The 26,543-nt window shown below is 41.4% G+C and overlaps 1 protein-coding gene across 1 annotated transcript in view; it reads left to right on the top strand.

Annotated features, from left to right (window-relative positions):
- Window positions 1–26,543, top strand: part of foxp2 (forkhead box P2) — a gene marked incomplete in the record, with an annotated part of 88,428 nt that overhangs the window by 52,115 nt on the left and 9,770 nt on the right. The window contains 9 exon segments of the mRNA XM_024286866.2: window positions 1,760–1,949; window positions 4,518–4,779; window positions 7,615–7,719; window positions 16,866–16,953; window positions 17,998–18,081; window positions 22,848–23,058; window positions 23,543–23,619; window positions 23,758–23,859; window positions 25,387–25,508. Of these exon segments, the coding sequence (XP_024142634.1) occupies window positions 1,760–1,949; window positions 4,518–4,779; window positions 7,615–7,719; window positions 16,866–16,953; window positions 17,998–18,081; window positions 22,848–23,058; window positions 23,543–23,619; window positions 23,758–23,859; window positions 25,387–25,508 (1,241 nt within the window).

Here is a 26,543-nt window from a genome sequence, read left to right on the forward strand (position 1 = left end):
ATGTCTATATATGACGAGTTGGGAGTGTGAATCTGTAGGTCTGACGCAACCCGATACTAGCGCATGCATCCGATACTAGAGCATGTGTCTGATACTAGAGCATGTATCCGATACTAGAGCATGTATCCGATACTAGAGCATGCGTCCGATACTAGAGCACGCGTCCGACACTAGCGCATGTATCCGATACTAGAGCATGTATCCGATACTAGAGCACGCGTCCGAATCTAGAGCATGCGTCCGATACTAGAGCATGAGTCCGATACTAGAGCATGTATCCGATACTAGAGCATGAGTCCGATACTAGAGCATGAGTCCGATACTAGAGCATCTATCCGATACTAGAGCATGAGTCCGATACTAGAGCATCTATCCGATACTAGAGCATGTATCCGATACTAGAGCATGCATCCGATACTAGAGCATGCGTCCGATACTAGAGCATGCGTCCGATACTAGAGCATGCATCCGACACTAGCGCATGCATCCGACACTAGCGCATGTATCCGACACTAGCGCATGTATCCGACACTAGAGCATGCATCCGACACTAGAGCATGCATCCGACACTAGAGCATGTATCCGACACTAGAGCGTGTATCCGACACTAGCGCATGTATCCGACACTAGAGCGTGTATCCGACACTAGCGCATGAATCCGATATTAGCTGTATGCAATACTAAAGCATAGCTTTAAAGAAGCTTGGTGTGAAATGTCCTAGCAGTGCAAACCTGGTGAATCTTGCTCGAGGCTTTTTCTTTCACATCTTTATTTCGATACATCAGGGGTGTCAAACATACGGCCCATGGACTGTATCCGGTCCGCCAGAGGGTTTGATCCGGCCCACTTACGAATGAAAAAAATATATGGTTGTTTTTTAAAAAGAAAACAAGTTTCTTGTTCGGTCCTTTGGCAAGTTAGGGTTCCTTAAAAAAATGACTGCAATGCGCATTTCTGCCTCTAGGGGAAGAAAAGGAAATGCAAAACTGGCATAACAAGAGATCAAGAAATGAATATAATAAATGTAATAAGTGGTTTGGTGGTTAATTTGTTTGAGACATTTTTTCCAACTGAGAAAAAAACAACAAAAACAAAGCTACAGATGACGCTTATGCTGCTATTATGTTACTGGTCCAGCCCACTTGAGATCAGACGGGTTGAATGTGGCCCTAATGAGTTTGATACAACTGAGATACATGAAAGAGTTGGCAAAATAGTTAGCACATTCATGACTGAAAAAGGACACTACTCATTTGTCACTACCAAATCTGTGTCCCTGGTAAATCAAAGTTCAACTAGTTTAACTTTTAACGTGTTCACTGGACGTGTGTTTGGTACATAGAGCCTGAAAACTAACTTAAAATATTGTGTTTTAAAGCCCGAAATGCACATATACGCACTTTTTCGTTGATTCTTCATAGAAAATGGTCGTAGCATCACTCTACAGTCATCACAAACCACCAATGAGGGCCGGACAATTAACTGTGAAGATGGGGGGGCGTGGAAAGAGAATTACAGCAGAGGTTCAGTTACAAACCAGTTGGACTTGAGTCCTGCCCTGACTTGGCACCAACAGAGTGAACTCTGTGCTGCGGACAGCTAAGGTCACGGCTCAGACTCTGCATCCACTCTAGCGCCGCCGCATAGCTCCTTCTTCTCCGTCATCTCAGCTGTTAATTCCTGTGTAATTTTCCCTCCCACCTCTCCTCTGCGCTCCTCTCCTCCTCCTCCTCCTCCTCCTCCTCCTCCTCTCTATAGCAACAGCAGCAGCAGCAGCAACAGCAGCAGCTGGCCGCCCAGCAGCTCGTCTTCCAGCAGCAGCTCCTGCAGATGCAGCAGCTCCAGCAGCAGCAGCACCTGCTCAACATGCAGCGGCAGGGCCTGCTCTCGCTGCCGGGGCCCACCCCCGGCCAGGCCGCCCTGCCCGGACAGACCCTGCCCCCACCAGGTAAGCAGAGGAAGTGAAGGATAGTTCAGCGGATGACTTGCAGGAGTTGCAGCGTCGGACTTCCTGTTCGTTTTCGTGCTGTTTGGCCGCCACTTCCTCCGCTTGTGTTTCCATGTCTTGTTTGTCAATCTAATTTGTATGCACCTATGTTCCTGTAGCGTTGTCTTTAAGTGTGTCTGTCTCTGCCTCCCCTCATTGGTATGCTCCTTTCTCCTCCAATTTGGCCCTAACGATCCACATTAATGTTTTGGTAGGACCCTCTCCCTTCCCGCTGCTGCCTTTCTCGGTCAGATTAAGGCTTTTATTCTCTGCCTCTCCGCCTCTTTCTGCTCTGCCCATATTTGTTTGTTGTTCTCCATTCTTGCTTCTATTCCCCAGCCCCCCCTCCTCCTCCTCCTTTCACTGATTGTTGTTGTTGTTTACTGCTTTGACTGAGAACCAGAGAGAATAAAAGGAAACACTGGGTAAGGGAAAGGGAAGGATTTTGGCTCCACCTTCTCCTTTAATTCAAAGTTGTTTTCTAGCAAAATGGCAAAGAACGAAAATGATTATTTCCAGAAAAATATAAAGCTGTAAAAAGGACTTTAGATTAAACAGAATTACTAAATTGCTAAAATTGACAGTCATTATTCTAAAGGGAAACAAGTAGGAAACTTTTGGATGTGTCTAACCCTTTAACACCACAGTTTAAGCTTTAATGCTGGCATTCTATGAACTGCCATAACTCTTTAACCTTTTATACAAATGAATTAAATCCATCTAATTCCTTGCTGTGAATTACCGCAGTGTAGTGTCTATGCAATTGACGTAAACTAACAACTTCTTGAGTATGTAAAAGCAAACTTGCACTGAAACACTATAGTACTAGAAGAGTTAACTTAATTGAAGTAAACCACCTGTAACATAAATCAGCTCATTTTGATAAAGAGAAAAGCAGCTTTGCACTGATTGCTGTAGTAAAATGTTCACACAACGTAAACCAACAGATCCTAAAGCTGGGAAAAGCAGCTTTGCTTAAACCTATGAGTTTTTAAATGGAGAAAAGCCGTTTTGAGCAAAATGCAACAGTTTACAGAAATAAAATGTTTACACAATCAATGTAAATCTACTAATTCTGAAGCAGATGAAAGCTGTTTTGCACAAAAAATATGAAAACACTTTATGGCTGTAAAGTATTTTGATATTTTACATAAATTAGCTGATCCTTTGACAGAAAAAAAGCAGCTTTGCATTGAAATACGAAACTTTACAGTTGTAAAGTAAGTGTTTACGCAATCATAAATTAGGTGATTCTGATGCAAATAAATGCTGTTTTGCACTAAAATGCAACACTTAACAGTAAAAAGTGTTCACGCAATCAGCGTTAACCTTCGAATTTTGAAGCTGAGAAAAGCTGTTTTGCGCAAAATTTTAGAATGCCAAAATTTTACAGCTGTAAAACATTTTCTGTATTTAAAGTAAATCAACTGATTCTAAAGCAGTAAAAGACAAATTTGTGTTGAAATGCTGCATTTTACAGAAGTAACGTGTTTACTTAAAGTAAATCAGCTGATTGTGATGCGAAGAAAAAAAATGCAAAGAATGCGCTAAAATGAAACACTTTACAGCACGAAAATGTTTACGCAATCAACGTAAACCTACAAATTCTGAAGCGGAGAAAAGCTGTTTTGCGCGAAATGCGACACTTTACAGCAGTAAAGTGCTTCCGTATTTAAAGTAAATCGGCTGATTAAAAAAAAGCAGCTTTGCATTGAAATGCGACACTTTACAGTTTAAACGTTTTTTACTTAAAGTAAAACCTAAAAAAAACGTAAGTGGAGAAAAGCTGTTTGCTCAAAAAGTGACACTTTACAGCGGTAAAGTGTTTACCTTTTTTGATGTAAAAGCAGCTTTGCACTCAAATTCAACATTTTATAGTAATAACATCTTTACGCCGTCAACATGAACCAACAAATCCTGATGTTGAGAAAAGAAGTTTTGGGCAAAACACAGCACTTTTGTAAAGTGTTTACGCAATTATCGTAAATTAGCTGATTCTTATGCGTTTAAAAGCAGCTTTGCACGAAATGTGACACTTTACAGCAGAGGCGTCAAACTAAATCGCACAAATCAAAATTATACAAGTTATAAATGAGCGCAAATAACATCGGGCCATTAATAACAATAAAATAAAATGATCTGGAGGACCGGATCCGGCCCCGGGGAACCAACTGCAAAATACGACAATTTACAATAGTAACTTGTCTACATATCTAAAGTAAATCAAATAAATCTGAAGCTGAGAAAAGCCGATTTGTACTGAAATGCCATACTTTATAGTATTTAACGGTTTATGTGATTAAAGTAAATCAGCGGATTCTGACGCAAAGAAAAGCAACTTTTCTACGCAGCAAAATCCGTTGGAATTATGTCATTTTTGAATAGTCACAGTATTCCAGTTATTTTGCCGGTGACGTCTCTGGTGTTACAGGGTTAAAAGGTCAAGACTCTTGAAGGAAGTTAGAACTTGGCCGACTTTTGAACCCTCTTCTGATGACGATGTCCACTTTCCCTCCTTTTTGGCTGCAGGTGGTTTGAGTCCCGCAGAACTCCAACAGTTGTGGAAGGACGTGACAGGGGGCGGGGGTCACAGCATGGAGGAAAACGGCATCAAACACAGCGGCAGCGGCACGGGCACAGGCACATGCGTGGGCGGCGGCGGTTTAGACCTGACCACGACTAACACCTCCTCAACTACCTCCTCCTCCAACCCCGCCAAAGCGTCTCCCCCCATCTCTCACCACGCCCTGACCAACGGACAGTCGCCGGCTCTGAAGCGCGAGAGGGAGAGGTAAAAGTTACACCACATCCAGGTTGTTGTGCCATGTTTGATTGTAGAACTCCAGGGAAAACAGATGAACAGGGGGGGTTGCTTATTTATTCAATAGTTTATTAGTATCTTGGTAAAAATAAAAGCAAAAAACAAAGCTTTGTTCTCCCTGGGGAGCAGCTGAACACACTTAGCCTGCACACACATATCAAAAGCAGGAGAGGAAGCCATGCAGGCAGGCGGGCGCACTTACTTACAAGCCTCTCTGGCAGACGAGACAAGGTAGCCCCCTTGTACATTAAGTATTTAGTGCTTTCTCTTTCTTTTTTTTCTCTCTTTTGAAAATTACCTTGCTTGCTGCTTGTCATGTAAACAGAATACGTGATGCCTTGAGTGGCGTTTCCAGGATGTTTATCCGTGTGATGGCGTCTTTTATAGATGCACCAACCAGCGAAAAAAAACATTGTTCACGTAGCTGCCTATCTGCCCCATGCATTATTCAGAGGCTTTTCTTGGGCGATATTATAATAAAGACTTGGGGTGGGGATGTGCAGAGGCTTACAGTGGAGGTGGAAGTGCTGTGTAATTGGTTTAAAGTAGATGCCATCTCTCCTGTACTACTAAAAGGAGACTTGAAAGAGATATCTGTCGGGAAAAAAAAACATGACAGATGGAGAAAAACAGGAAGAAAGAGGGAAACAAGACTTTTTTGTTGTGTTTTTTTTTTTCATCCCGAGGGGTGTGTGGTGTCTCGTAATGATCGAACAAGTGGTATTGTCAGGAGCGCTGCTTACTAACACGCCGTGGATCGATGCGGTGGGGAAAACCCGGCGCCCACTTCACACGACGCCGCCTCATCCTCACACACAGATCAGCAGTGCCAAAGCCTAAAGGTTAAACTGTCATCTTTAATAGGACGTGCTGTCTGCTCGGGGTCGTAACTTATTTGGGTGCCATTTGAGAAACGCCAGCAACACCCCTGCTTCCCCTTTCCTCCAGGAACATAAGTTACACAGAGTATTAATCTCCTGATGAAAATTATATGGCTGTCTGGATTTTTAATGTTTACTTGAAAGCCTCCAGTGTCCACCACCCCCCCACTCCTGATAATGACTTTACAAGATGGGACTGGGATGGAGACAAAGCTTCCACTCATTCTGGGTTTCTCTTGGAGATGTTATCTGAGATTTCCTTACAGTTCCATCTGGCTCTTTTGAACCCTTTAGCATCAGTGTTGACATTTTTTCAACTTCAACTATTTACACTATTAATGTAATTCCAGCTGATGTTGAAGCGGAAAAAGTAGCAAAGTACTTACGGAATCAGCAAAAGTTAACTGATTCTTTCATAAAGAAAAAAAATAATTTTTGTAAAGAGTCACATAATGACACAAAGCTGCTATCGCAAAGTGTTGCATATCAGCGTAAAGCTGCTGTCACTAAGTGTTGTATATTGATGTGAAGTGTTACATAACAATGTAAAGCAACTTACAAAGTACTGCATATTGGCGCAAAGTTGGTCACATGAAGTGTGAAATGATGCAAAACTATTTATCAGTGCAAACTCGCTAACTTGAATTTTTACATATCAATGCATATTCACTAACGTAAAGTGTTGCGTATCAGTATAAAAGAACTAACGTAAAGTGTTACATATAGGTGCAAACTTGGTAATGTAAATTGTTGTATATATTTGTGAAAACATGCTAACGTGCTAGGGGGACGTGTTGCATATTGATCCAAGCATGTTAACCTAAAGTGTTGCTTATCTGTGCTAATGTAAAGTGTTGCATATTTGCACAAAGCTTTTTAAGGTAAATTGTTGCAAAACTTTGAAAACATGCTAATTTGAAGTGTTGCATATCGATACAAACTTGCTAGCAGAACGTGTTCCATATTGATCCAAGGGTGCTACCGTAAAGTGTTGCTTATTGGTGCTAACGTGAAGTGTTGCTAATCAGTGCTAACGTAAAGTGTTGCTTATCGGTGCTAATGTGAAGTGTTGCTTATCAGTGCTAACGTGAAGTGTTGCTTATCGGTGCTAACGTAAAGTGTTGCTTATTGCTGCTAGTGTAAAGTGTTGCTTATCGGTGCTAACGTAAAGTGTTGCTTATCGGTGCTAACGTAAAGTGTTGCTTATCAGTGCTAGCGTAAAATTTTGCTTATCGGTGCTAACGTAAAGTGTTGCTTATCGGTGCTAACGTAAAGTGTTGCTTATCGGTGCTAACGTAAAGTGTTGCTTATTGGTGCTAACGTAAAGTGTTGCTTATCGGTGCTAACGTAAAGTGTTGCTTATTGGTGCTAACGTAAAGTGTTGCTTATTGGTACTAACGTAAAGTTTTGCTTGTCCGTGCTAACATAAAGTTTTGCTTATCTGTGCTAAGGTAAAGTGTTGCTTATCGGTGCTAACATAAAGTGTTGCTTATCGGAGCTAACTTAAAGTGTTGCATATTGGCACAAAGCTTTTTAAAGTACATTTGTGCAAATTAGTACAATCCCTCTAATATAAAGTTTTTATATCGATGCAAATGCGTTTACGTAAAGTATTCCTCAGTGGTACAAAGCTGCTTTTCACTGCTTCAGTATCAGCTGATTCAGGTTGATGTCATAGGAGTCAAAAAGTTACGCTACTTCAGTGAGATTATTTTGGTGCCGTCTGCGATTTGTTCGGTGCTAAAGAGTGAAGCCAGATTGATCTTTTTATTTACTTTTCACCCGTTCCCTTTTTAAATCTGCCTCTTTTCCTGTAGTTTTATGTCACCTGTGAACAAAACATAATTTGTCTTGCTTCGTTGACTTCCTTTCTACATCTTCCTGTGTTCATTTTCTTTCTTGTCTTTGTTTTTCGTTTTTCTAGCTCACTACACGAAGAGAACGGAGGAACCCACCCCCTGTATGGTCACGGCGTGTGCAAGTGGCCCGGCTGTGAGAACATCTGTGACAACTTTGGACAGTTTTTAAAGTAAGAGAATGCTCTAAAACCAAGATGTACGGTGGCCCTGAAGTCAACAAATCATTCAACGCAAATGTATTTAAAGATCACCAAGGAAAATCAAAGATTTAAGAAAACTTAAAAAAAATAGTTCAGAAAACAAAAATAATTCACAAAAATCAAAATGTTGAAAAAAACCTATAGAAGGATGGTATTATGGGATATCACTGGTCAACCAGTAGTTATTTGGCAAGGCAATATCTGTCTTTTTAACATTTCAATTTGATTTTTGAAATATTCCTTTGTTTTGTTTTGATTTCTGACATTTTAATTTGATTTGTTTTGATTTCTTAAATGCACTTTTTCAAAAATGTCTTGCTTTTGCCACTGATATCCTAATTTGTTTTTGTGTTGAGTGATTTGTCGATGCAGTTTAACGTTCAGCGTCACTTTAAAATTGCAATAAGAAAGCTCTTTTCCTGGTACAAAAAAAGTCATTTTCTTTTGGTTGAAGCACGAGTCGTTCCCTTCATTTACTCAAACTTTGCGGCCCCTGCCTCCACACCCCGACCTCTTGGACGTCTCGTTGGCGAGGTTCCGCTCTCAAGCCACCCCCTGATCCGCAACTAACGGTCTCTCCACGGCTGGAGGGGCCCGATAGGTTTGTGTGAAAGCGTCAAAAAGCTAATGGCACCTCGCACGGCCGCACACTTACCTCCACAACAAAAGCCCCCATTCACTGTTGTCATGGTGCAGGCGCCAGAGCAAATGAACTCTTCATGCTCCATCAACAATTTAGTTAATTAGCTCATTTGTAATTGGCCGGCTTTGTTGCCAGGATGTTAGTGGGGGGACATCAAAGGAAGAAGGTGTTTGCAGCACTGCCGATTACAGGTTATCACGTTGCCACTCACCGAGAGTCTCCCCTCCCCTCCCTCCTTCCCCGGCTCCCTGCTCTCACACAGAAGAAAGAAAAAGGAAAAGCTTTCATTTGAATATTCTAATTAGATTTGTAATTAACTGTGAAATAACGATCTGGTGAGTGTTTTTCATGGGCTGCAAACGGCGAATCCACACAAACTCCTCAAATCGGGACATTGTTCGGACTTATATTCGACTGAACGGAGGGAACTCTGTAATAAAACCAGAAACGAGTCCACCCGTGGGGGGTGGGGGGGCTGTAGGATTTAGGTCAGCAAATTCTCCAGCAACTAAAACCAACGTGAATGGATTGAAAAGGAGCGCCGATAAACACGCTGTTTACCGGCCTTTGAAAGACGGAGCCCGGCTCACTTTCACACGCCGCAGAGGCATGTGGAGCTCATGAAAGAGGCCAGAAGTGACGGCAGTGGATTAAACGCCGGCCTGACAAGTGTTTGCTTGTTCCTCGCGGATCCAGAGCCACCGAGCGCATCTGTAGGCATCACCTGGAAATGGATAAAAAAAACAGACGATCCGCCGCCGCTGCTTGTTTGCTGGATGGACTACATGTCCTCTTGTCCCGGCGGAGCGGTTGATCTTGCAGCTCCGGAGCAGACGTGTGATGCAGCAAGCTCGTAGTGGATTAGTAGGTTTTCTGATACTGTGTCCTATCACATTGAACACTCTCTTAAAGAAGGCATCAGTCTGTTCCCTTTTGAACTGAACGTTCTGTTCACACAGAAAACAGGAGGCGGGCCCATAGACAGTATAAAGAGAGAACCGGACTGATTATCCTCTACCCCCTTGTGTTCCAAACAGGAACACTGGTTCTAGAAAGCCAAAACACCATAGACTTCTATTAAAATGAACAGCTTGTTTGTCAGAATAACCATTCTTCCTCTTTTTAACATGTACTTGCTAAACCTAATTCCTTTTCATTATATATTTTCTTCATCGTAAGTTATTCAAGTTATAAACTGACCAATCAGGTGCCTCCGTAATAGGATGTGGTGCCCAATGGCCCCACCTCCAACGCTCGAAGTGTTTGATTGACAGATTCTCTATATTCTTCTCTTCAGTTGAAAGGGTGTGGCTTCCCAATAAACTCACTCCTGATTGTTAAAAGTGGTTGCCATAGAAATAACTCAGACAAACTCGGACCAATCACTGGTTACTAACGTCATCTGGTCCCAAAATGATTAAATCTGTACCACGACAAAAACGCCACTGAATTGACTTCATTTTCTTGGTAGGTCGAGTGGCTTAGATAAGTGCGAACCAGTACTGGTCCATGGAAAGCTACGTTCACACCTCCCCCACCAACGTGCAACATTTGTGTGTAGCTACACAGGTTTCTACAACAAGTTTCTTTTTTGCTCTACACACAAAACAGGCCGCAAGTTAAACCAGTTTGACTTTGACTTGGATTTGGTAGTGAGGTATGGATGGCGCCCCTTTCAATTCACAGTTGTCCTAACCATTTGAAAATTGATCACAAAGGAGAAATTAATAATTGTGGTCTGTACCCGACCGCGATTCTATGACGGCAAGTTGTTCATTTATCGGGATAGAGCTGTGAAAAATAAATCTGAAGCTACAGGAGATTTGGACCACTTTGACAATTTGCACTGAACTCCCTTCAATTGTAGGTGGCAGACTTGTGGTATTAACTGTAGAAAAAGACAAAGAAGTCCCCCCCTGCTTGTCTAGTGTGAACACCATTTGCGTAACATAGTAACCCGTGTTTAGCTCGTTAATGAGCGTGCGCCACTGTGTTTATAGCTGCACAGTTGGTACGGAGCTGCAGAGAAAAACAAAACACCACCTACCTTTTTCTGTTTTATTCGTAAGCTGATACTGAACGAAGTTTTATGTCGAAAAACTGCAGAATTCCTGCCAACATGTCTGACTAAATCAGTCGTGTGGAAGATACATCCACTGCTTTCTTAAAGCTGCGGTGAAAGCCTCCTGCTCGCAAAGTTAACAACTTTAAACGGATTTAGAAAGTTCTTTTTTGCAGAAAAAGAGGAAGAAGAACCTTTAACTTCAAAATAAAAGAAATCTGCATTTAATAGACAAATTTGGATTAATTCTGACACCTAATAATGCATAATATTCAGCAACTGAGAGTCTAATGTTACGAGGTTGTTGCTATTAAAGTAGCTCAAACAGTGTATTCACATTTAGTTCAGATTTAGTGACTGTTTGTATTTGAATTTATCTATTGCACCTTATAAGTCATGAGGCTGAAGTTGGCATCTAATTTTTCAGCTTCCTCTTTGACAGTTACAGTTTAAGAGAAAATCTCTATGTACATTTTAATGGTTCCTACAGGAAATCAATGGTTAAAAATTACCCTCATAAGTTAAAGGAAACTGGAGGCTAATTTTTTTTTTTGCCTCAAAGGAAGCCGGTCTGTGAAAACACATTAAACCATGTCATGGCCTGGATGGTGTCGGAGACCACTGACTTACATGGTTGCCCAGGTGAGGGCCGAAAACCCGTCCCAGTAATCCCAAGCAAAACAAAAAAGAAAAAGCGTGTTGGCAGACGAGCTGGAGCAGCCAGAGAGACAGATGGGAGAATTCCAAACTTGAAAGTGTGCAGGTTGACAGGCAGTTTTGTCAGAACATTTTACCCGTTTACGGGAACATTGTCTGCTGCAGCGCGGCGTCTCGGAGCACACACACACACACGCGCGTGTACTGTAACCCTCTTGAAAACAGACGCCAACAAAGAAGTCAGGCTCGTCATTAGAACAAAGATGGCTGCTCGGTGGCGTGCCTTGGAGCAGTGATTGTAGGTGTCAGAGGGAGTCCTTTCATGTTTCTGGAGATGCCAGCCGGCTGCAACACACGAGCGCGAGCGTGGCGCCGGTTGCAGTTTACACGCGTTACATAAAGCGGATGTCAGATTGGGATGACAGCATTTGGGTGGAGGTTACTGGTAGCGCATCTGGCTGCAGGAGCCTCTGCAGTGTCACATTCAGGCTTCTGTTTTGTTGTACGTAAAACTCGTTTGTGGAAAAAAAGTCTCAGCTCGCCAGGATAATCTGTGTGTAATTTAACGCTAATCTGCATTTCTAGGATTCTAGAAGTCTGCGCTCAGAAATTAACTTTATTTCCTTTGTGAATGAAGTTTGAAGTGTTCCCAATTAGAACAAAATAATAATAAAATATCATATTTTCCCTCCTCGTTTGCCCTTTTCGCCTTATATACACATTTTAAATCAATGTCCACCCACCTTAATGAACTACAGGGTCTCTGTACATAAACATAGCTTTGCCTCCACCCCCTCCACCATCCAAACACACTTAACTCCTGCTCCCTCTGTCACCAGCCCGCTCTCCTTATTACTGGCAGCGAGGCAGCCTCCACGTTCAAATGGCAAACTCCGTCTCCAAGTCCAACGTCTGTGTCTGTAACTCGCTGCTAATTAAACCCAGAAGGCAGCAGAAAAAAAAAAAAAAAAAAAAAGCTCCTTGTCTCTGTGTAATGTACACATATGCAGACGGAGGTGGAGCCCCCCCCTCTGTAGCTTTGCCCTCCTCCACCCCGTCCGTGCGCCTGCCGCTCTGTGACAAGACCTTTTAAAGGAAGAGGGCACTTCCGCGGCAAAATGGCCGTCAGTACGCTACGCACTCCTTTATGTATGTTAATGGGTCGGGGGGGTTCTGGTGAGTGCGTCCATCCATCAGCCTGATTAAGCTGGAGTTTGTGTCACAGTAAACTGGTGGAGGAGTTCCTCTGCGGGGCGTTCAGGGCCCCCGATGATCTCCACAGAAGCGCTTGCTTGTGTATATTTATTATTATTGGGCCCTTGGTGGATGTTGATGCATATTCATCTGTGTGGCGTTTGGGGAGAAAAACATCTTCTGTTCTCTTTTCATCCTGACAAATTGCAGGATCCTATAAAAGGCTCAGAGTAACGGCTTTGTCTGCCCCCCTTTTGTTGATCACCCACTTTTGGATTGTTATTTACTCCTCTCACTGACTTCTCACATTGACTGTATATGAGAACTGGACTGAGCAAGTGTGATGTCATGTGTAGAAAATGGCTTACTCCAATGAAAGGGAGACAGTTCTGTTGATATTTTTCTGGAAAAGCTGCCATATTAGACTCTGCCATGTTGGAACCAGATGACAACATTTCTATGGCAACCACTCTCAGCGGGTTCTTCCTGTTTGGAACGCAAGGGGGGAGGAGTCACTCAGTCCAGTTCTCACGTACAGTCAATGAAAGTGTCCGCTGGTCCCCACGTTGAACATTAGATTGACAGTTTTTGTGTAGCCCACTTTCAGTGTTAGAACTTCCATCAAGCTCACTCCTGATTGGGTAGAGTGGTTATCATAGATATAGTGTCTTAAACTGACTCTGACCAATCACTACTTATTGATGTTGTCTGGGGTCCAAAATGCCGACATCCGTTTCACAAAAGAATGCCGACTGAATTGAGTTAATTTCGTTGAAGCTGAAAGTGACATTACAATCACTCAGTCCAGTTCTCTTGTACAGTCAATGGTTTCTCTTATCTGAGTTTTTCTCTTCTAACATCTTATTTGAATGAAGCACACCGATCAATGCAGCTCCTGAATGGAGGCCTTGCAGGAAACACAGACAGCATAAATTTGATCATGTTTTTATAGCGTATTTCTGACAATAAAGAACATTTATAAAGAAAATTAAGCTTCAAATTGCATTTCTGAGTATTTCTGTAGTCAGATTGTTAAGAATCAGGAGCAGACACAAAAAAAGATTGTATTTGTCATGTAGAACATACACCCAAGGTCTCACCAACATGAAGAGTGGGCGGGGTTACCAAAAAACCCTGCCCACCCTGCAGAAACCATGTCCTAGAAAATAATCCAAGTTTTTTTTTTTTTTTTTCTAAAAATTCTAGTTTTAAGACACTGAAAAGCACTTACAATAGATTAAAGATGATCAGAGTGGGACTATATGCGCTCACCACTTCTTTTTTGTGATTTTCCCTCCTTTGATTCTCATTTCTGAGCTCAAAACAGCTTCAAAAAAGCAGACAAAACGATTGTAGTGTTTTTCATTTGACAGAATAAACTGTGTTTCAGGTTGAATTTTCTCTTTCTGCCTTCCTGCTCCTTCATTCCAGCCTTTGTTTGACATTATTAATGCTCAGTAGAACATGCTGCCATTTGAATATTTCATAAATGTACATAGTAATCTTCCTGTAATCGCCTTGCTAACTGGCCAGCAGTGAAATTGAATGTAGGAGACTCTAACTGCCTGGAGGACGACTCCCCCCACACCCCACCCAATCCCACACACACAAACACATTGACAAAATGCAAGAGAAACAAGCTGCTTGTCGATGAGAGGCGAGCTTAATAAAGATTTCCCCCTTCCTTCTCTTTTGTGTAATGAGGTATCTTCAGGGACGGCGAGCAGCCCTCTCTGTGCTTTTGAAGCAGCTGTAATTCATGACACACGCCATACATCAAGTGCATAAGATAGCATTATGGGCAGTGAAATGAAAAGGGTATTTGCAACATTAGTTCCCTCATCCTGTGAGGGACATGATTAAATGATTAATGAAATGCCCCCCTTTTTTTGCACATTCTGAAACAGCAATTAGGCTGAAGAAATCCACCAGTTTGTCCCTCCCCTCCATCCATTTTTTTTTACCTCATTTTTGATTTATAATGAAAATTTTTAGCGCGTTAGACCTGGAATGGTTACGAAAGCAGACGCGGGGAGCGCATGAAAGGGTTTTAAATGCGTGCAGACTAATTGAAAGCTGTTGCAGATGTTCGCCTGTGATTGGCAGGCCAACAATGACACCCCCTTGTTTTTTCGTTTTTTGCAGATAAATAAGAAATAAGAGGGCATCAGACCTATTTTTGTGTGTGTTGCGTTAACGGCGTTGAGAGCCGGTGTGGCTTCCCCCTCTAATGCACTGAAGGCAGCGCCGTAAATGATCATTGAAGGGTCTGCAAGCTAACCTATAATTACTGCAGATAAAGTGGCAGCTCTGGCATTTCATACGCGTGCTTCCTCAAAGCTCGCTTTTGTGAGTTTGTCACCAATGATCATTCAGATAGAGGCTCATTACCCAGCATCACAACACTTTAGCACCAAAAAAACCCTCTTTTTTTGTCACATATTTGTGTATTCGAGAATAAAGGTCTCTCTTAATGGCACAGCTTTTGTCTCCGAAATCCAATCAAGACAAAAACCCTCGTTGACTGTTCTGCTTGTCTGACTGCCTCTTTTTTTTTTTTTTTTTTTCTTCTAATGAGCCGAACACAGCAGATATATTTAATACGTTCACGGCGGGATAATGCACCTCCAAGCAGAGGAGCTTCTTTTCTGTGTCAGATGTTGCCCGGTGTTAAATGGTGGGCATTGTTTTTGGTAAATGAAGCCAACAAAGCCTTTCTGCCGAGCCAAGCAGCCTTTATTCTCCGAAGAAAAGCGCCGATCAGGGTGGCACAGAAGTTGGCCATCGATGCCGGCGCCGGCCTATTATCATGTTAAACATGGCGCCACACAGCAACATGTTATTTCTAATTACCTCATTTCAGAGGGGAACAATGGGTCCTATAGATAATTGTCTATGTACAGAAATATTATTGGTTTGGGGAGAAAAATAGCAAAACACTGGAGTTTATACTCATTTTTTTATCCAGTCTTGCGTTTACAGTGATTTATCGCGGTGGTTTCGTTTTATCGATAATCCACGATAAGTGAAATATATGAAGTAGTCGATTATTAGGGTTGTTTTAAGGTTGTAAACACTTCACACACTTTTCTAAATTGCTTAAATTCTCAAAGTTTGAAGCTTTTCGTAAAAATAGGTCAGATATTGTAGATTGAAACAAAAGATTGTAAATTTGACAAAAAGAACGCATTCTTATACTGATTGATTGACAAGGTCAACAGTCAATCGAAGTGCTAAACACTGTAAAAAATGCCCTTCTCAAAATGCAAAGCTACTTTTATCTGCTTTAACGGTCAAAAAGTTAGTGTAAAAGCTAAAGCTCCAATGTTAATGATTAAAATATAAAGAAAACAAGATGTTTCCTCTGTTAGTAAAAACCAAAAAAAAACTACAAAACTAGTACATTTTGTTTTAGTGAGATTTCTGTAAAAAGTCCTAACCTTTTAAGACAAAATGGAATCCTGAAATTAGCTAAAAGAGCTCATATTTAGATATATTGCTCTGAAATTTGTAAATATTGTCTTAAAACAAGAAAAAAAAGTTCTACGTTTTTAAAGTAGGTATATTCACCTATTTACTGACATGGAAGAAGGTTAGTTAGTGGAGTGGAGTGTGTTTGTGATTGGGGCTATGACTGTAAAGCACTATACCAGAATACACCATTTAACATTTACATTCATGCTTAAGTATTTAAAAAAAGGGATTTTAAAGTTCTACTGCGATCTCTAAACTATTGTAAAAGCATTTCCAGTGAATTTTTAAATAATAATTATACCATTTTCAACCAGAATCAGAAAACCTGTCATTTTCCAGGACGTAGTTTCTGCAGAGTGGCAAGATCCCCTCTGAGTTGTGGGCGGGACCGTTGGTGTTAGTCCAAATCCCGCCCCCTTATTCCTTCTCATTGCTGAAAGCTCAGAGCGTGGTGCTTGTGGCCCCAACCAGCATCACAAATACCATCTTTTTCAAACTGCATTTATTTGATTGCTACTCAACAACACCTTGAAAAAATAAATACTCAGATATGTATTTTTATGCTTTATTTTCTTTAAGCATTTAATAAAAAACAGATTTTCATGGGAGGGGTCTTTCAATGCTACTACAGTCCTACTATCCATATTTCAAGACCAATTACAACTAGAAATACTAATTATAATATAATTTTTGAGATATCGCTTCAAAGTTTTCAAGATTAAATGACTCAGCAAGATATTGAAATGTTTTGTCTTAAAACTATGTTTTACTAAAAAGTCATTTTTTTAATGACTGATGTACACTTTTTACATATTTTTATGAGATTTATTGTATGTTAGTGGTCAAATTTACCACGACAAATTGCTCTTTTCATTTATGAGTTGCACGAACCAAAACTAGACAAAAATACTTGGTCCTACTGTGTGATTTTTCTATGCAGAAAAAAAGAAAAAGAAAGAAATTATGCAAATTTGCTCTAAAAATATTTGCAAGATGAACCTCAAAATGGTTATTTGGGGCAAGGGACCACTTTAAAGCAGAAAGTGTTCATAAATGATGTTTCAATATTTGTCAATGTCTCTCCAGGCATCTAAACAACGAGCACGCCCTGGACGACCGCAGCACAGCCCAGTGTAGAGTCCAGATGCAGGTGGTGCAGCAGCTGGAAATCCAGGTACGTTTGCTTTTTTTTTTCTATTTTCCTCCATCAATGGATCGAAGCCTCAAAACCCCATCAAAACTTTATTTCCCAAAAGTTGTACAAGCAAAAAAAAAGTGTTTTAATCATTGAAGACAAGCAGGGCCTGCAGACTTTAACAAAGCCTCTAAACAAAAGATTTCTCCGGCCTTACAACCGAAGCCATTATGGCTGTTTTAATTGAATTAAGCCTATGCTTTATTTTCTTCTTCGTCTTTTTTTTTCTCTTATTCTTTCCAATTAATAGCGAGTGCATCTCTCCCAGTCTGCTGTGTTAATTAACTGCACTTTGCACCTGAAGAAAGCTCAAAAGGAGGGAACTATTTTCAGTAGGTGGAGCGTGACCTTATTAAGAAGTCATGCTGGCGAGATAATGAGAGGCTGATTGAGCGACATTATTACTCAGCACCGCCGTCGAGCGCCTCTCCTCTCTCTGCCTTTAGAAACAAAGTCTGTGTTCAAAAACTGGTTTTAAACAGGAAACCTTTAATGTTTCTTTCTAGTAACGAATGGGAAAAATTGCTTTATTTTGAAAAAATTTGGAAAAAGTTCACTTCCTGTTCTGTTTTCGAACTTTTTTACCTGCAGTCTGTCCTCTTTTTTCCTTCGGCGACCCGTCAGCTTTAATTAGGCCCGCCTCCGAGCCTGCGTCCACCTGTGGGCGCCCGCTCCCTTCTCAGTTCCTGTGCGAGCGTGAAAGGTCGCGGAGGTCGTCCTTCCAGCGGCCCGGTCCCCGTCACTCCACGTGAACTAGATTGATGATGGGACTCAGCCGGGGCGGGGGGCGGGGCCACCTGGCACAATGTTTTGAGGACCCTTTCACCTCTAAGCAGCTGCTGGCTGAGCGCCACAGGACTTTAAAGCAGAGCTAATTTACTGGCTTGTTACTGTCGACTCGCCGCTGACCTAAATCTCGCCATCGATGACGTCGTTTGTTTGGTCCGACCTGACTCTTACCTGAAAACCCTTTCTTTCTGCAGCTGTAATCTCCACTAATGTACTCTCCTTTTCTCCCAACAGCTTTCTAAAGAACGCGAGCGTCTTCAGGCCATGATGACCCACTTGCACATGAGGCCCTCGGAACCCAAGTCATCTCCCAAACCAGTGAGTGCATATTGGCTCCCCCCTCCATTCCCCCCCAAACCGTGAAGACGTCTGACTCCCGGCGTGGAAAATACGCAGAAACACGGAACCTCTTTGACCTCTTATCAGTTCTTGTGAAGCTGTTATGGAGGGGGGGAGTGTATGGGCCGATCAGGCCGGGTCATTTCTCTGTGATGGATATAATAGCCCAAACAACCTGTTGGCCGCTGATGACTTATCGCCTCGGCGCCACTTACAGGCTCAACGAAAAAGAGAAAAATCTGTCATTTTAACAACAAACAGCTTAAACGTGACGGGAATTCAGACCCCAAAAGGACCAAAAACCACTTTTTTTTTTTTTTTTCTAAATTCGTGTGCAGATAACACACTTTTGCAAACATTATTTCCCCCCCTAATTTTCCAGGTTTTGAAATATTAGACAGCAAAACATTGTTAGCGTCTCTCTGCTGCTTAGTAAGTGCCTACTTTCAATGGAATAATTTTCCTCATCACCTCTCATCATAGAATGTAGATAATCACAAGATAGCATAATTATCCTATAATTCCATCAGGAATCAAACTGGCTTTTTATTATTCAATCTCTCTTTGGTCCTTCCTCGCTCCCTTTAGCTTTTCTTCTTCTTCTTCATTTTTTTTTTTTTTTTTTTTTATCTTCAAAACTCCAGCAGCTTGCTTCCATCTTGTCCAATAAAGAATTTGCAGCCCATAATCCGTGCTTGAATATGAATGAATGATGCTAATGAAGTATTGCATTACATAAAGCACACATGAAAGAGCGGCTAATTGCATTGGATGGTGGGGGCAATTCAGACAGGATTCCTAAATGAACATTTAAATCCTCAGTTTTAAGGCTTTTCCGCCCTTTTTTTCTCCAGTAAAGGTAAAGATATTTCAGGATTTCCACCTTAAATATGAAAAGCTGAACAAAAGAGGGCCTGCCCTATAAATCTGTGGCGTTCTAAAAAAGTAAAACGCACATTTTAAATAGGATTCATTATCTAAACAACCACTCAGATGAAAACGATGTTTTTATCACGTTTTTGTCTCATTTTTCTGAAGATGATATACAAAGACAATTGCGCTTAAATTGGATTTCTGTGTAACATTTTTTCCGCTCTATAAGACGCAGCATCATTGAAAGGTAGTATTTTAGAATTTGTGTCGTATATAAGGCGCACCAAACTAGAAGGCGAGACAAAAAAGTCAGACTTCATTGAATGCGTTCAATTAACTCTAGAACTTGTTTGTAACACGCTACATGTTAGCGAAGTTAGCATGTTTACAAAACACCACAGTCCAACACTGCTACATGTTAGCGAAGTTAGCATGTTTACAAAACACCACAATCCAACACTGCTACATATTAGCGAAGTTAGCATGTTTACAAAACACCACAGTCCAACAACGCTAGCAGTGTTAGCATGTTTACAATTCCTGTTTTTCTCAGCGTTGTTTCCAACATGTAAAAAAGCAGACTAATACAGCTAAAACAAATGTCACTGTGACAACGCTAACTCCCAACTTTGTTAGTAATGCCAAAAAAACAACACTCCAACACCGCTACATGTTTGCTGTAACTATCGACTTTGCTTACAACACATTTAAAAAAGACTGATAAAAAAAACATTACCGTGAACATGATAACTCCCAACCTTGTTGGTAACACATAAAAAGACAAAAAAAAAAAACCAAGATGATGCCGCTACATGTTAGCTGTGTTGGCATATTCAAAATGCAACATTATCAGGGAAAACCAGAAGGAATCCATAGATAAGGTGTTCCGGATTCTAAGGTGCACTATAATTTTTGGAAAAAAAATCTGCAACAAAGTGGGGATGGGTGGGCGGGGTTACTTCCCTCCAACTGTCCTGCCCACAACTCAGGGGCGAACTTCCAATGAATTACTGCCACAAAATATGTCCTAGAAAACGACACAAGGCTTTTGATTTTGGCTAAAAGCTGCATAATTATAATTAAAACACCACTGGAAACAGTTTAAAATAGATCCAAAGATGATCCAAGTGGGACTTTAAGTAGCATAAATCAATAACTGAGCTTTTATTTTATAGATATTCACACTTTTGTTCACAACTTTGCCCTCAGTCGAGCAGAAACTGCGACTGGAGCGGCTCATTACAGTCAAGTGTGGGGGGGTGGAGGCTGTAATTATCCTCAGAAACCCCCTCCATCCACGGGAGTCGCTCCAACTTGACATTTTCGAGTATTTATCAACACGTGCAGCGAATCGGCCGGTGGAGCCGCGGCCCCCGAGTTCCTCCATCCCCGCGCTCCTTCAGCCCCACGCCGCTTTCAAGTCGCCTCCATCTCCATCCGCCGCATTCCGCTCGCCGCCTCACAATTAAGGCAATTTGGCTTGAATATGTAACGATGTCATTACCATTCCAACCAAATTAGCGCAGACTAAAAAGGTCAGTTAGGAATTTTCCAGTCGGTTAGAGGCCTCTCACAAGAGATTTGGGGAAAACTGATGCAAAAGTGATGGAAGAGCCGAACAATTAGCGAGCGGACGTTGGCGCTGAAGTCAGAGGTGCACGCCTGTCTCTGATAGAGATGGCGAGGAGCAGCAACTGTCCAGGCAGATATTTGTAACAGTTAGGAATCAAACTTTAAGGTCTCCTTTGAACCAGAAGTGATGCTGCAGGAAGGACGAGGCGTAAAGCGGGATTCTCACTTCCTGAAGCATCAGCAGAAAGTTTTAGCTTCACTGTCATCTTGTTATGAGATTCGTTTGGACTTAATAACTGTCAATATATTTAACTTTTTAAGCTCCTTTAAGCCTCAAAACATAAATCTGAGAGATTTAGGCTGATAATTATAAAAGATTTTCTTATTATTTTACAGTTTTTAAGGCAAATTGGTGGTTTTACTTTAAAATCAAAGACTTTTTTTCTACAAAAACAGTAAAACATTTTAAAATACTGATGTTTGTCACATTAAAACTTCATGATTGAAACGTAAAAATCATTTAGTGTGTTGACTAAGTAGAATTATTTCTTTAATTATATTTAAAACAAAAAGGCTGCACAGTGGTGTAGTGGTTAGCGCTCTCATTCATAGGTTTTGTCCAAGCTCTCTCACATCCCAGAGTCATGCGTAAGAAGTTAAGTCCTTCTGGTTCCAGGAAGCAGAGCAACTCCACTTTGCAGCTCTATTTACTGCAAAAAGCGTAAATATTCCTTAAAACTATTCTTGATCATCTCCCTGAGAAAACCCCCATTGATGGACGAATCTGATGATACCAAGAATTTCCTGCTGGAGGAAGTTAATTAGTTGTCTTTAAATTGCCCATAGATGTGCATCAGTAAGTGTGTGGACCTGCAGCAGACTGGCAACCTGTTCAGAATTAACAGTAGCTGGGATAGGCTCCAGCAACCCAGTGACCCCCAAAAGAAAGTTCTGAAGATGGATTGTTGGAAAGACACGTGACAAAATAACGTACACGTGTTACGGCTTTCCAGTTCTTCCTGGAGCATAGATCATTGCATTAGAACAATTCGCGACTCCTCTCCCTAGTGGAGCTTTTACTGAAAAAAGTGAAACAGTGAAAAGAAAATACAAAGAGTAACACAGTAAAAATGGTCTAAAAACTTTGAACAGTCTTCAGTAGCTTAATGCTACTTTCACTCCTGCATGTGGTGCTCACATTGCACTGTGGCTACACCATACTAGTACATGTACTCACCGGTGGAAGAGGCTCGGTGAGAAATATCAAAGCAGGAAAAATCTCACAAATGTTGGTTCTGTTTTTCTCTTTCGCAGCTCTATTCTGATAAATGAAAAACGTGGAGTCATAAAATTATAGCCGGGCACGAACCACAATTATTCATTTCTCCTCCATGATCAAACTCAAGTCCCTGATTGGTCGAGGTTCAGTTGGTTTAACTTTTGACTCGCGTTCAACGACCAAACGTTATATACGTAGATCCCGAAAACTATCTTAAACAGATGGCAATTATTAATTTCTCCTTCATGTTTTGGCCTTCGATTATTTAAGAGGGACGTCATCCATACGTCTCTACCAAATCTGAGTTCCTCATTGGACAAAGTTTAACTGTTTTCACTTTTAACACACTTTTTGTGAGCCCAAAAACAGACTTTGGAGTTTGAACACGAAAGCGCATACATGTATGCTAACATTGACTTTTCATCTGAAGTGGTTGCTTGTAGGATTATTACCAAACCTGGTGGGAACGTAGCCTAACACCCTTTCTATTCTCTAACCCCTTTAATGCCTTAAATGCTAAAGTCTAACCTGGCTACTGTTGGGTGAAGGTGGGGTACCCCCTGGACAGGTCATAGGACCTTACATATTTTATTTTCAGGGGTTTTTTTTTGGTAGATTTCTTCCTGGTTTTAAGAAGTTCTTCATCATAGCAGGGTGACAAGAACTAAGATTACAGAGGCAGACAAGCTTTTAGGGCTTTTTTTGCAGAGAGTTGGGTAGGGGGGGCCAGCTGTGATAAATAGAGAGATAAAGAGAGATGGGGTTGGGATAACACGGAGGCTGATCGTTGGATAATCTTGAACAGCGTGCTCTAATTAGAATTCTTATGATACAATTTGCTGGTTGTAATTAGTGGAGATGGGCTGGCTCCTCTCCACGAGGCTTGTTAGTGGAAACACAGCTGTGTTAGAGAGGAGGAGTGCAGACGCTCCGCTCTGTCAGAGAAACCACAAAAACCAACCCCCCCATCCCATTCACCCTCTTCCTGCTAAATAAGCTCCTTCTTTCTTTCTTCCTGCAGCTCAACCTGGTCTCCAGCGTCACCATGTCCAAGAACCTCCCCTCTGCGTCCCCCCCAAACTTACCTCAGACCCCCACTACGCCCACCGCCCCCATCACCCCTATGGCCGCCATGCCCCAGGTGCCGTCGGTGCTGGGCGGGGCAAACGTCCCCAGCATGGGGGCCATGCGCCGACGCCACTCGGACAAATACTCCATGCAGCTATCGTCAGGTGAGCTAAAAACTTTATAAATACACTTAAAAAAAGAAGAATAATTGAAGTGCTGCCGAGGAATCCCTCGTTATGCAAACTGACAGGAAGCTGCTCACTGCATGAATGTTGCATGAATCTTAATTAAGTTCAAATAAAGCTAAAAAAATGTGTTTATTCCATGTTGTGCATTAAATGTAGCATTTAGCGTGTCTTTAATGTTTATTTACTCCATATGTTTATAAATTATTCAGCTAGCTACACAGATCTGCTGGTTCTTTAAGATGTTAAAATGTTTAGAACGTCTCGAGAGAGAAATTAATTAAAAATGGATTTTAAAAGAAAAAAAACTGCTGATTCGTTGTGTCTTCTCTACCCCTCCCCCACTCCCCCTTCATTTTTTCTGTCTGTGTTTTAATTTGATGAAACCTGGAGGAAATTCACAACCTAAAGGAATCAAATTTACCAATTATTTCAGGTGGTGACACAGTATTTATTTTTCCAGAGATCGCCCCAAACTACGAGTTCTATAAGAACGCAGACGTCAGGCCGCCGTTCACTTATGCAACCCTCATAAGACAGGTGAGTGGGAAATAAATTAACTTTGCCTGATTAGATTTAAATTAATTGCAGCATGAATCATGGCGGCTCCGTGAGGCTGCCGCCGTGCGTGCATGGCGTTCGGTACAACCCCTCACTCCGTGTCCTTTCTCCTCGCAGGCGATCATGGACTCTGCTGACATGCAGTTAACACTCAACGAAATCTACAGCTGGTTCACGCGCACCTTCGCTTACTTCAGACGCAACGCCGCCACTTGGAAGGTGGGTGAACTTTTTATTTTTTTTCGGTTTGAAACGACAGCTGGCTGACTCCGCCCCCTCTCACATATCGTTTTCTAATTTGCTGCAATTAATAACGCAGAGGAGGGAGCGGTGACGCGGTAATTATACAGCAGCCCCTCCATCATCAGCAGCTTTTGTTAAGCGATCCAGCTTTGTCTGACGGATGGAGGGAAGATGGCACAACTTTAAGAACGAAGGGGAGCCGGTGTCGAATTTCTGTTTAGAACTTTATTGTTCTCCCAAAAAAATAAAAGTGTGTTTGATCCATGCCCCCTGTTTTAGCCTTTGTGACGTCACAGAAGACTGCAGGGGGAAAAAAAAAAAAATTAGCATGCAAGTCACGTCGCAGCGCTAGATTTAGCAAAGTGAATTAATTTGGATTTGGGATGCAAATAAGCACCGAATTCTGAGGAGATGGGTGCTCTTTTACCGGCCGCTTGCAGAAGGGGGCGGGGGGCACCCATTTTTGCCTCTTTGTCTTCCAGTCGATGTGTTTACATCCTGAAGACGATCAGCTAAGCTCTCGTCACATGACCGACAGATATAAAGTGTTAAAAATAAATCAATAAATAAATATGAAAGGTAGTTTAATATCTCAGCTCAAAAGAGACCCCCCCTCCTGCCCACTTTTCCTTTCTCTCCCCCTTTTTTTTTTCTTCTCACCCAGAAGCTTATTAGTTCTAACTATATAGCATGCATAATAAAACTGCTCATTTGCTCATTAATATTAAAATTATCATATTCAGAGCCATGGGCATTAAGATCAATCAAATCCGAGGATTTTCAGGTCAGATGCGAGATCTCCTTATGAGTTTTTTTTCCTCCTCCATGAATCTTAAAGAAAGAAAGAGCTGCACTACCCTAAGAAAGAAATGATAAACACGAAAGAGAATAACAGCTAATATTTGCAGATTCATTCATTCTGCACGGCGGTTCCTCCTAATTATTAAAATCTGTTTATCATTTGCGGATGACATTTCATAAATCTCAAAGGCTGTCATGTTAGACGCTTGTTTCTACAGCAGATGCGACGCCGCACTGAGGATGTTTGGACATGTGCGCGTCAGATGCGGTTGGGCTTAATTCCCACCATCCCTTCTTTGAGTCCTCGCCACGGTGACAGTTCTTCTTTTTTTTTTCTTCCATTTCTGTCATCTTTTTAAGAAATGTGTCCATTAGGAACCGTGCTTTTCTGGAGCAGGAAGGGTTACTGACATCACCATTATCAAGGCCGGCATTACCACTTCTATCACCACCATAAGCCATTCGCTATGCTGATTACCTCCTTTTAGCCTACTTACTCTGATTGATATGTACTGTGTGCGGGACTTGTAAGAGCATTCGCTCTCACTCAGTTTTTACTAATTAAATCAACGGTGCGTGAATTTTAAGAATTTCTTCAAAAAGTACGAAAAAAATCAATTTCCTGATCTTTTTTTTCCCTTTTTCCTTAATAGATGACTTGTTTAACCTATTTTCTTTTTTTGTTTGTTTGTTTGTTAACAGAACGCAGTTCGCCACAACCTCAGCCTGCACAAGTGCTTTGTGCGCGTGGAGAACGTGAAGGGGGCGGTGTGGACGGTGGATGAGGTGGAGTACCAGAAGCGCAGGTCACAGAAGATCACAGGGTAGGACTTTGGTTACTGTAGTCGCACATTAAAGTGTTATTAATGTTGTTTGGCCTCTATTTTTAACCTCACTATAAGGCACACTTCTTTTTTGTTAAAAATATAATTCAGGGCACCATATATATGGATTCATTCTGGTTGTGTCTACTGATGTCTAAGCGATTTTGAGAGGTGGCCTGTCAAAATGTTAGCTTGTTCTTTAGGTGTTGCGAACAAGGTTGGGTGTTATTGTAAATACACTAACATGTAGTGTTGTCAGACTGTTTTTTAACTTGCTACAAACAAGGTTGTAAGTTGCAGGGTCGTAAACACGCTAAAGCTTCTAACGCAGCTAACATGTAGCAACCATGTAGCTAACATGTTAGCGTAGTCACAGTAATGTTTGTTTTAGCAGTATGAGTTGCAAATAGGTTATGTGTAAGCGTAATTTCACTTACGCGGCTAACATGTAATGATGTTTGGGAGTTAGCATTGTCAAGGGTAACATTTGTTTTAGCTGCATCTGTCTGTTTTTTATGTGTTGCAAACAAGGTTGGGAGTTAAAGGTATAGTAAATATGCTAACTTGGCTAACGTGTAGCGGTGCTAGACTTTTTTATAATATTTTACTAACTTGGTTGGAAGATTGCGTTATCACGGGCAACGTTTGTTTTAGTAGCATTAGTCTAGTTTTTCCATGTTGCAAATAAGGTTAGGAGTTACGGGTATTGCCAATATGCTAACTTGGCTAACGTGTAGCTCTTTTCTTAGCTTGGGCGTTAACATCATCACGGGAAAACTTTTGTTTTAGCAGCATTTGTGTCTGTTTTCTACGGGTTACAAACAAGGTTAGGAGGAGAATATAAGTAACTTGGCAGTTGTGTAGCGTTGTTAAACTATTTTTTTTAATGTGTTACTAAAATGGTTGAAAGTTAGCTAAGTCATGGTAACGTTGTTTTTAGCAGTATCAGTTTGTTTTTTTTGGTGTTGTAAACAAGTTTTGGAGTTACAGATATGTTTTGAATATGCTAACGCTTTTAACGTCCAATACGTTACA

Source organism: Oryzias melastigma, linkage group LG23, assembly GCF_002922805.2.
Source record: "Oryzias melastigma strain HK-1 linkage group LG23, ASM292280v2, whole genome shotgun sequence".
Taxonomy (NCBI): domain Eukaryota; kingdom Metazoa; phylum Chordata; class Actinopteri; order Beloniformes; family Adrianichthyidae; genus Oryzias; species Oryzias melastigma.